The sequence below is a fragment of the Babylonia areolata genome, chromosome 12 (assembly GCF_041734735.1).
Source record: "Babylonia areolata isolate BAREFJ2019XMU chromosome 12, ASM4173473v1, whole genome shotgun sequence".
In the NCBI taxonomy this organism is placed as follows: Eukaryota; Metazoa; Mollusca; class Gastropoda; order Neogastropoda; family Buccinidae; genus Babylonia; species Babylonia areolata.
Window position 1 is genome coordinate 22,148,651 of NC_134887.1, and position 12,060 is coordinate 22,160,710.

General features: G+C 36.2%; 1 protein-coding gene across 1 annotated transcript in view; it reads right to left on the reverse strand.

The window, feature by feature from the left end:
• LOC143288448 (integrator complex subunit 2-like) overlaps positions 1-12,060 on the reverse strand; it is a 53,967-nt gene that overhangs the window by 29,244 nt on the left and 12,663 nt on the right. The window contains exons 3-7 of the mRNA XM_076596939.1: positions 8,563-8,665; positions 4,680-4,793; positions 4,117-4,247; positions 1,170-1,352; positions 419-591 (exon numbers count right to left, since the gene is read on the reverse strand). Coding sequence (XP_076453054.1) covers positions 419-591; positions 1,170-1,352; positions 4,117-4,247; positions 4,680-4,793; positions 8,563-8,665 — 704 coding nt within the window. The remainder of the gene's footprint in view (positions 1-418; positions 592-1,169; positions 1,353-4,116; positions 4,248-4,679; positions 4,794-8,562; positions 8,666-12,060) is intronic.

A 12,060-nucleotide genomic window follows, 5' to 3' on the forward strand; every position in this document is an offset into this window, starting at 1 on the left:
ATGAAAGGATTATGTATGGGTACTTTTGATGATCTGAAACAAATAGCCATATTCTAGTGGGTTTTTTTCCACCTTCAAAGGATTACATTTCTTCTTCATGAGAATGTAGAACATAAAAATACAATGTACCACATCAGTTTAACGTAGGCTTCAAGGTCCAGCTTATGTCAAGAATGGCAAAACTTCAAGCTGAGGCCACTGAGCAAAAATAAAAACAACTCTTCATCATAACATCGAGACAATGCAAATATTAGAATCACTACCATTGTAGGTTATCACACAAAAATATTAATGCAGTGATTCTGATAGCATACCAGTAACACTGTCTTTAACAAAGATCAGAACCAATACAACTAACATCACAACGTGGCAGTATGAAAAAGGACAACATCAATTACAATCAGTTCTAAAAACTGACTTGAGGGTGGCAATGCCCTTGAGGGCCGAGTAGAGGCGTATGATGGCAGAAGCAGGGATGAGGGAAGAATCTGGCAGTGCTTCCCCAGCCGGAGGTATCAGGTCCTTCAGCTGCTGCAGCAGGTACTGACGTAGTTCATGCAGCATGCACTCCCTCCCGGCCTCTCTTGGACGCTGCAACCACATATATATTAGCTGCCACATTTACAGCATACCATTGAAAAACATTTGCGACTGATAAGTCACACTTTTCTCTTTTTGTTTTAACTTTTGAATTTAAAACTTCACAAAGGTAGCCCCCCCCCCCCTCCCGAAAAAAGCAACAACAACAACAGTAACAAAAAATGCAGACACAACATATCAAGAACACAAGAAGTCACACTTGTCATCCTGTTCTGTCTCTGATGACATGTCACAAATGATACAGTTTGTACACAAGGATCCTTATGGAATATGCTAAGGAGGACTTCGTACACTGTATCAAGCAACACAAAATTTGTGCATGTACCGCACTGACATTCAAGATTCACATAGCAAAGTTTGATCTCGAGTAAAAAATCAGTCACAGATCTGAGTTTGCAACACATAGTACTGATCCCTGCTAATGCTGTCAGACCTATCAAGTTTCCAGACTGGATAGCACCTATCCAAGGGTGAAAAGAAGGGTTGATAGCTTTCCCAGACCTTTCAGCAGTATCACTGGAAAGTTGCTTTTTGCTTTAGACATACTGTTCACAAAACCAGACTCTCACCTTCTGAGCGGCTTTCACAAACTGTGCAAACCAGTTACGCACACTGGCATCACTGCCCAAAAGCAGAGAGGACACAAAGGCTACAACATCATCACTGCCTGTCTTGTGGCCCAAAGTGCCTGAAGAGGATGACACTTGTAGAGACAGAGACACCGCAAGACCTGGCATTGTACAGTGCTCCACCTGAAACATAAGACACTGTGCTGAATTCAAGATTAAATCACATTCATAACCACATCAACCACAAAGGCCTGCCCTGTAGTGAATCTTACAGAATAAGACCAAGAAAGATGCATATATAATCCATGTACTATTTACATAACAAATTAACACATGCTGCATGCAAAAGGCTATAGTAAATCATTCTTGACAGCCTAAAATGTCTTATCAAAAAAGGAAGAACAAGGAAGGTAAGGCCTTCAAGACTCACTTGTGATACACACTGAAAAGAAAACTTATAAAAATTGGTTTGCTGAAATGTGTTCTCTGTTCATTAATATACTTATTAAAGCTGCACATTAAAAAAAAGAAAGAAAAAAAAAGGCTTCAGAGCAGATTCGAACCACAGATATTCAGGTCGCGAATGAGTGGTTTTGTGCACTGTGCTAACACGGCATTCAACAATGACGTTCAAAAATTCTTATTTGAGCATGTTTGTTCAGCAGAATAAATTGAGAACAGTAATCGAAGTGAAAACGCCGTTAAAATCATGTTATTTTGGTATATCTCGGGCATTTAAGAATTTCTTTCAAGTCTGAGGTAAAGGAGGCGTTCCTATCGCTTGATACACACTGCAATATGTGTCCAATATTTATAGATCTGCAGAAATCCAAGTTCCACAAGCATCGAAACTACAACACCGTCCATTCAATTCCTCTTTTCTGTTCACTCTAGTTAACTCTTTCTGGACGATGGAATGCGTGAGCATTCCTACATAAAATGTATTCGGATTTGGACAATAGAATGGAATAGCATTTTCCAAAAATAAAAATTCATCACACGCTGTACACATGACTTTGTTATTAGCCAAGCAGAGTGTGCTATTTTGGGTCACTCCACAACTGAATGGCATGATTGGCCAGCCTGTAATGTGTGGCCAATCTCGCACACACGCTGACAAAGTCACTGACCGGTCGCCTGCTCGCGTGCCAGCCTCTTAGCAAAGTGGCGTCTGAAGTAGGGGGTTCTCAATATGTTGCGGAGCGAACAAGACAGCAACGGCAACATTTTAGTGTTGCCCAAGTACTTGGAATGCTACAAACTGAAGGGTTGGACATCTAAGAGGTGGATGATGACGAAGAAGAAAGTGAACTGAGTGCGGAAAATGAGCATTAGTATGGTGATTTGGGGTGAAAAATTGGCATTATTTTCTACATAATGGCATAATTGTACAGATAAGATGAGAAATTTGATTTTTTTTTATTTTATATATATATATGCAATAGCCCAACACGTAATAAACCAGTTCTGAAAGTTTCATTTTCTTACTCTGTATTTTGTATTTTTTGTAATTTTTTTTCAAAACCCTTACAAATGGGCCGTCTGTGGGGGAAAAGCAAGGGAGAAAACTTGCCATTCTGAGTCAGTTAAACAAGAATCCACATGCAGTAAACACATCAATGATTATTAAGAAATCTGTTTAAATCGGCCGTAAAAGAGACTTTGCCATCGCATCAGGCTTTGCAACATGTTGTCAAGATCTGCACAAACCAGTGCAGACAAGGCTTTTCTTTTATGTTCGTTCTAGTTAATTCAGTGCCCACTTTAGAATATATTCATATGCAGTAAACACGTCAATAATGCAGTTAGTGTCACTGAATGTGTTCTGTCCAAAATTTGTAATTCTTTGCTTTTAATTGTGAACAAGAAAAACAATGTCATGTCGTCTGCTTACAAGACATTTGGGCAGCTGCTAAAGGGGTAACAGCATTTTTGGAATCCAGAACCAACATCAACGAAATAAACCGTTGATGATTCGGAAATACTGTTAAATTTGGGAGACGTACAACCTATTATTGGCATGACTGTGAAGAATTTTTTTCCTATTATGTTTAAGCCAAATTTGGTATTGGCAGACAAAGTATTTCCAGAGAAAATAGCAATGTTAAAGTTTACCACGGACACACAGACACAGACACACATACACACACACAGACAACCTAACACCGGGTTATAACATATTCTCACTTTGTTTATACAAGTGAGTCAAAAATCAGCTAGATCTCTAAAACATTTTATGTCAATTACTCAGTCATACACCCTTAATGAGTTCGTTCATTTTAAAAAGTTTTTAACCATTAGACAGAAAAAAATATCACCCTAGAGCATGCACAAGAAATGTGACAAAGGTATTACAGATCTCACAGCAGGACAGCAAAGTCTCTGTCCGCAAGTGTTAATAGCATGTGAACATGTTTTCGGAATCCACAAAAACAATCAGTTCTCTTGCAGATGCAATTGTATGTCTCTGACAGAACAAAGACTTCTCATATTCCATTGTTTCTTTCCTTCTTTTGGCAACTCATCTACATTGTTTACTTTTACTTACCAAACATTTTTTGTCTACAAAACAAGAAGGCTGAAATCCCTGAGTCCATCAATGTCTCAGTCCATGTCTCATCACCTGACTAGTTCTAATTCTTATTGCCTAATGCTCTAAAGTCTAAGTTTACTGCCATTACACACCTCTTATTGTATGTCTCTGTGCCAATCACAGGAAACATCTACAGTGTGAAGGTCACAGCAAGTATGATATCCTCAAACCACTGACCTGGTTGGAAATGCAACCATTTGAAAAATGTCATGTGTAAGTTAACATACATACAATTCCCCATCCCCAGCATTTTCCATGACACATACAGTATACATTCCATGGACTCATTTACATTCCCCCTGTCCCAATTCCTTATCTGGAAAAAAAAAAAAAAGAAGAAGAAAAATCACTTACACATAAGGCGCGTATACTGAGAGCATCTTTGGGGTTCATGGCAGCCAACATCTTTAACATGTGCAGGCGTCGATTTCCTCCCAGCGAGTCCTCCTCCACCTTCTCCCCCCGTGTCACAAGACTTGTGCACACTGCATGCATCAATCATCAATTCTTGTAATGTTCTGTTTTGTTTTTGTAAATTTATCTAAAAGATTACTATCAAACTGACAGTGTAATCATCTCTTTTCAAACAATCCAAAAGAAACACTAGGGCAAAAATCATACACACATGTACCAGCTCCTTTTCACTGTAGATCCAAGCAAAAATGTATGCTTTAGTATGTCTTTATTTGTCTAACAATTTTTCCATTACCGAACAATTGAGATGACTGCATTTGATATGCAGACAGTCAAACCTTCCTAGCATCCTTTATTATCCAAAAATATAATGATTAAAGACGACTGAATTAAAATTTTCTGTTTTTTAAAATATCCTGGTTGAAAATAAAATACTTAATGTCTTGTACCAAGGGCAATGCTTTTAGTTCCAAAATAAGACTTTCCCAATACAGTACAGTTACCTTCCATGAAGGATTCTGGAAAGTTGGCCACTAATTGACACAGAAGATAAGGTCCATGAGGAAGACACAGCAATGCCTCTGCCACCTCTCCAAGTTGCAACAATCCTGGCAGTTCTGTAAAATCACATAAAATAATTGCTCATTATTATCAGTAACACATATAATAACCCCTTATGTTGCAATATCGTTGTTGTTGTGGTGGTGCTGACTACTAATACATAATAATCAATAGTCACTATTTGTCACTGAAGTATCATAAACTGATAAAGATAATAAGAAAAAGAAAACACACACACACACACACATACATACACACACACACACACACACACACACATATATATATATATATATATATATATATATATGCAATAAACTACTTGATTAATAGAACTTCATTGCAAGTTTCAAAAACATGAGCATCATACCATACTTTCCAGTCTATAAGGCATTTTTGACTCACTTGTGTAAACAAAGTAAGTCTATGTTTTAACCCGGCGTTTGGTTGTGTGTGTGTGTGTGTGTGTGTATCTGTGGTAAACTTTAACATTTTCTCTGCAAATACTTTGTCAGTTGACACCAAATTTGGAAAAAAAATAGGAAAAATTCAGTTCTTTCCAGTCATCTTGTTTAAAACAATATTGCACCTCTGGGATGGGCACCAAAAAAAAACAAAAAAAAACAAAAAAAAACTTAAAAAGAAGCCAAATTATATGCAAGCTCAATTTACTGTTATATATATATTCTTTTTTTTTTATTCTCTAAACTTGGCACTTTGATCTGATATTCTGACACAACAACAAGGGCAGTCATTTTTATCTTTTTTTTTTTTTTTTTGTTCAAACAGGAACTTCTTTTGCTAAGTATGGAAGTTATATTCATTTTGCATGTCTTTGGTGCAGATAGTAAAAAAGGAAAATTAATCTGTAATTAATGCTAGGGGGGTTAATTTGCTTTAAACTGATCTTTTTCATCTTAAACATTACATTTTGAAATTACACTCAATACATAAAAAGCTTGTGTGTTTTACTCTCAGTGTACAGGGTTTTCACTATGTTCATTCACCCAAGTGGTCTTTTTCAGAAAATACTAAAATCAATATGACCAGTGGACTTTATAGATCTATTGGCTGAGCCCTGTAGGTCATGGGCAAAAATCAATTGCTAGTTTAACAAAATACTTAATTTTCTTATCAACTTTAAAACTAGAAAACTAGAAATTAGTAGAATGAACATAAAAGAGAAACTGAATCCACCATGTCAACAGCGTGTAACTAAACTTGTACATCTATCTAGATCCAGTGAAAAGATCCAGGCAAAATGTTGCAGTGTGATTGCTGCCAGCCACATCTCCTTTCTCCTTTACTGCGGACTTAAAAAGAATTTTTAATTGGCCTTAAAGATTTTTTTAATGCCCAAGATACACCAGAATAATAGTGTTCTTAAACAGTGTTCTCACTGCGAATACCACAATCGATTTATCGCCCTTTAAAAAAAAAGCATGTTTAAATGTTATATTTTTGAACGTCAGCTAAGGAGCCACGATAGTGTAATGGGTAAGACAGTTTCTTCTCACCCAAACACACGGGGCTTGAATCTGCCGTTAGGACTTTTTTTCTTTTTCTTTTAACCCGAAGCTTTATAATAACAAATACAGAACACATTTTAACGATTAGATTTTTTAAAAGTGTATCACAAGTGAGTCTTGAAGGTCTTGCCTCTCTTGTTGTATATTAGGCATACCCCTTGTATTTTAAAATAAATCCACACCATTCCTAGAAGTAGAATAGGATGCACTTGTGCATCAAGCACTGTTGAATTATGATCATCCTGGTGAAGCTTGAAGACACAAATTTATACAAATGATGTATCCACCAACAAGGCACACTCCAGTGTAAGGCACAGGGTCAAGGTCCAGGAAAAAACTTGACTAAATATAAATAATGCTCACGAGAGCATTCAAACAGGAAACACCATTGAAAGGTTCCTGCATATTTCTGTCAATCTGATATTCAGTTCATGCATATTTTTGTCAAATTGATATTGCTTGCACCAGTTTTCTGTTGTGCTGTTGTATGTTTTACACAAAGTGTACAACATGTTCGCAATTCAACTTAAATTTCTGTGATTCAGACTGACTTATGCCAAGTTATGGTGCTGGGTTGCTTACAGTCAGACTTGTGTGCATCTTCATAACATATTGGTATGATAATCATAATAATGTTGTGATTAAATTTATGCTTTGTAAAAATAAAACAAAAATAAAAGAAGAGAGGCAAGGCCTTCAAGACTCACTTGTGATACACATAAAAAAATTTTTTTTTAATCTAATTGTTAAAATGTGTTCTGTATTTGTTATTATAAAGCTTGGGGTTAAAAAAAAAAAAAAAAAAGAAGAAGAAAAAAAAAGTACTGAAGGCAGATTGGCTATCACTGCAACATTTAGCCGTTTTCTCTGGATCTATATAGATGTACAAGTTTAATTACACCCGCTGGGAATGTACCACACGGTGGATTCAATTTCTCTATTAGTTTTCTAGTTTTAAAGCTGAATGAAAATTGAGTATTTTGTTAAACTAATAACATGTAGAGCCAAGTACAAGTACTTCTAAATGTCGTATGAAGTGAAAAGGACTTAATTTTGAGAAAAGTCAAGACTGAAAATTTTTACATTTCATCAAGGGTATGAACTCGCATGATTTATTATTTTTAACTATGAATTCCAACGGATTTTGTTGACATTTTTATGGCAGTTTGGGGCATAATCCAGTAAGTGATGAGACGTCCACAAATCTTTCTCGGAATAAATATTTAACGGTCTCTTTCTCCAACTTTCCATCACATGTTATCGTGTATAGTCGTTTGAATATAGGATTGAACGGGCAGGTCAACAACTTGAAACAAAATGGCGTCCTTCTCGTTCGCGAAGAATATGAGCGCGCGCTTTGAATATGTATAAATATGTGTACGCAATTGATTTTTGCCCATGACCTTCAGGGCTCAGCCAATAGATTAAAAAATCCACTCGTAGTATTGATTTTAGTATTTTCTGAAAAAGACCACTAGGGCGAATGAACATAATGAAAGCCCTGTACACTGAGAGTAAAACACACAAGCTTTTTATGTACTGAGTATAATTTCAAAATGTAATGTTTAAGATGAGAAAGATCAGTTTAAAGTAAATTAACCCCCCTAGCATTAATTACAGATTAATTTCCCTTTTTTTACTATCTGTACCAAAGTCAAGCACCAGAAATATAACTTCCATGCTTAGCAAAAGAAGTTCCTGCTTGAACAAAAAATGATAAAAATGACTGCTCTTGATGCTGTGTCAAAATATCAGATCGAAGTGCCAAGTTAAAAAAAAAAAAAAAAAAAAAAAAATTATATATATATATATATATATATATAAAACAGCAAATTCAGTTTGCATATAATCTGGCTTCTTTTTTATTTTTTTGTGCCCATCCCAGAGGTGCAATATTGTTTTAAACAAGATGACTGGAAAGAACTGAATTTTTCCTATTTTTATGCCAAATTTGGTGTCAACTGACAAAGTATTTGCAGAGAAAATGGCAAGTTAAAGTTTACCACAGACACACACACACACACACACACAGGCAACCGAACACCAGGTTAAAACACAGACTCACTTTGTTTACACAAATGAGTCAACAAAGTTTACACACAAAACAATTCTTATTTTCAGACAAGTCATCGGTCATCCCAATCACATGGTGTGATATGCTATTTTGCAAAAAGTTTGGACTTGAACAATATCTATTTGCAAATAAAGGTAATGTAGAATTTTTGCAAAATGTTTGGACTTTACAGTAACAACTTAAACAATATTTAGTTGCAGAGAAAGGTCTTTCAGTACATACCAGCATGGGCAATGCAGAGAATATCACTGACTTCTTCCAGGTAAACTGCACTGTCAAATAACTCTGAAGACTTGCAGTAGTTCCCTGCTCTCCCATCCTTCAGCTGGTAACAGATCAAGCAGACCATGCATCTTTTCATTCCAATAATGTTACATCTTACACAGGTCTGCAGAGTTTCAAAATAAACACAGTGTATTTTCTTTCACCAGTGGTCCTGTTGTGGATCCAGTCGTCAGGGCAATCTATTCCATGCACCAACAGCTGCTGGGTTTTCAGTCTACTCTTTGTAAAGTTGACTAGTTGCCAATCAATATAATTTCTAGTTAACTAACTTATGATGAAATATCTATAAAGTTTTTGTGTCTTTTTCTTCTTTCCTTTAAGGGACATAATCCTGACTTTTTGTAAAGATTTTCGTGGCTTGTTCCACAAACCGCTCCAATGATAATTCTTATACTTTAGCTTCTAAGTGACGCTCTTCGAAACAAGTCTTATTTGAAGTTCAAGTCATGTACAACCATTTCTCTCTAAAATCTAATGGCCAAAGTATACGTTAGATAGATTTTACAACTTATACAATTATGTAATTTATAAGTTTATACTGCACTATGATTTAAGCCTTTCAGTTCACTTCCAACAACAGATATGTGGGGTAAAGAATATTATTAACAGTTCAACCGGCCATTTGAATACACTTACTTCCTTGCAAATGGTGACTGCCTCAGTGCATGTTCAAAGCAATTCCCCAGCAAGTTTTGGCTCCATTATGATGTATTTTATAAAGCAAATAGTTGTTGAGTGTGTCAACATGGCTGCCAAGATGTATAGTACACAAGAGGTGGCTAGAATTTGACTTTCCACTCAACGTCGACAAAAGCAGCTACGAAAACATGATAGAAAGCAAACGTTATGTTGTTGTTGATCAACTGAAGTGATCCTGGTTATCTTGTTAATGATTACATGCTACAAGGTACTTCAACAGGAAGGTGGCGGGGTTGTGTTAGAAGATGGTATAGAAAAAACCCAATATTTTAGCTTGAAACCTTCATTTTGGTTTTCATTTATTATGAAACCCTCCAGATAAAAGCTTTAAGCTGAAATATTGTTTACAGTACGTTTTTGAGCTGTAAAGTGTAATACTGTGTGATAGTGTTTGTGGGAGTTTGGGTGGGAGGGTGTGTGTGTGGGTGTTCACAGAATGTATGTACATGGATCTAGTATAATGTTTAAAACAACAACATCATTGGAACTGGTTCTTGTGTCTAATATTTTGGCACCGTTTCTGCCCATAAAATGAACAAACTTGATTTTTTCTCCTTTTTTCTTTCAAACACATTTTTTTCTGAAAAATCTGAGCTATGTTCCCCTAATACTGTGATGGGGAGTTATTTCAAGTTCAACCTGTCAACAATGAACTCAGGATAATTACTTTCTTCATTCATTTTCCTTCAAGAAAACATATAGAAGTCTATCTATAGACTTTTACATACTTTTAAGCATTGTTTTAATAGATTTTTAAAAAAAATAAATAAAAAAAATTTTGTGGTTGGTGATTATTTTACAAAAATCATAAGTAGTCAAAGGTTTGTTTTATTTTGCAAAACATAAAAAACGTGCAAAAAAGAAAGAAAAAGAAATAGAACAAGATAAGCAAGGCCTTCAAGGCTCACTTGTGGTACACTTTTAAAAAAAATCTAATCGTTAAAATGTGTTCTGTATTTGTTATTATAAAGCTTTGGGTTAAAAAAAAAAAAAAAAAAAAGAAAATAAGAAAAAAGAAAAGAAACAAAAGTACTGAAGGCAGATTTGAACCCCGCATGTTCAGGTGAGAAGAAACTGTCTTACCAATACACTATCGTGGCTCCTTAACTGACGTTAAAAAAATTAACATTTAAACATGTTTTTTTAAGGGCGATATATCGATTGCGGTATTTGCAGTGAGAATGCTGTTTAAATCATATTATTCTTGGGCATTCAAAAAATCTTTTAGGGCAATTAAAAATTCTTTTTAAGTCCGCTGTAAAGGATATGTAGCTATCACAGCAATCACACTGCAACATTTAGCTGTTTTCTCTGGATCTAGATATATGTACAAGTTTAGTTACACCTGCCCGGAATGTATGACACGGTCGATTCAATTTCTCTTTTATGTTCATTCTAGTTTTCTAGTTTTAAAGTTGATATGAAAATTTAGTATTTTGTTAAACTAATAACATGTAGAGCCAAGTACAAGTACTTCTAAATGTCATATGAAGTGAAAAGGACTTCCAACAGATTTTGTTGATATTTTTATGGCATTTTGGGGCATAATCCAGTAAGTGATGAAGCGTTCACAAATCTTTCTCTGAATAAATATTTAACTGTCTCTTTCTCCAACTTTCCATCACATGTTATCGTGTATTGTTGATTGAATATAGGATTGAACGGGCAGGTCAACAATTGGAAACAAAATGGCATCCTTCTCATTCGCGAGGAATATGAGCACACGCTGTATAAATATGTATAAATATGTGTACGCAACTGATTTTTGCCCATGACCTTCAGGGCTCAGCCAATAGATCTATATAGTCTACTCGTAGTATTGATTTTAGTATTTTCTGAAAAAGACCACTTGGGCGAATGAACATAGTGAAAGCCCTGTACACTGAGACTAAAACACACAAGCCTTTTTACGTATTGAGTATAATTTCAAAATATAATGTTTAAGATGAGAAAGATCAGTTTAAAGCAAATTAACCCCCCTAGCATTAATTTAATTAAAGACTAATTTACCTTTTTTACTATCTTCACCAAAGACATGCACCAGAAATAGGAGGAGTTTGTATTATACTCCATGTTTGGTGTTTACATATACTTACCATGTCAAACTGATGCAAACTAGGCCTATGGTTTGCTCTGTTTGGCCAAATTTCGCGCGGCTAACAGTGAAAAGACGCCCCTCTTAGTCTGGCCCGCTCTTAGCCAATCAAACGCCTCTAACAGCTATAAGCGCTGAATCATTCCGTGGCCATGAACAAAAATGCCCCATGAGAACCACGGCGGAGACGCGGGGACGGACGGGCGGGCATTCAAGTTTGACATGGTAAGTATATGTAAACACCAAACATGGAGTATAATACAAACTCCTCCTTTTGGTGTCATATACTGTACCATGTCAAACTGATGCAGAATTTAAAGCAAATGGAGGAGGGCAACGCCTACTGGTTCGTATGGGGAGCCCTTGAAACTGAGACGGCAGTGTTAGCTGCGACAAAGGAAATCCCCTTGGAACCGTCAGCCCTGGTCATACGGAAATCCCGGAGGTAGAAGTTGATGAAGGGATTCTCAGACCGCCAGAAGGCTGCCTCCAAGACATGCTGCAGTGGTACCAAGTGCTGGAAAGCAGCCGAGGTAGCTATGGCCTGCACTTCGTGTGTTCTGGGATTAAGACAACTGATATCCTTGTGTGCATGAGAGTAGGCTCTACGAATGACTTGGGAAACCCAGCGGGAAATGGTG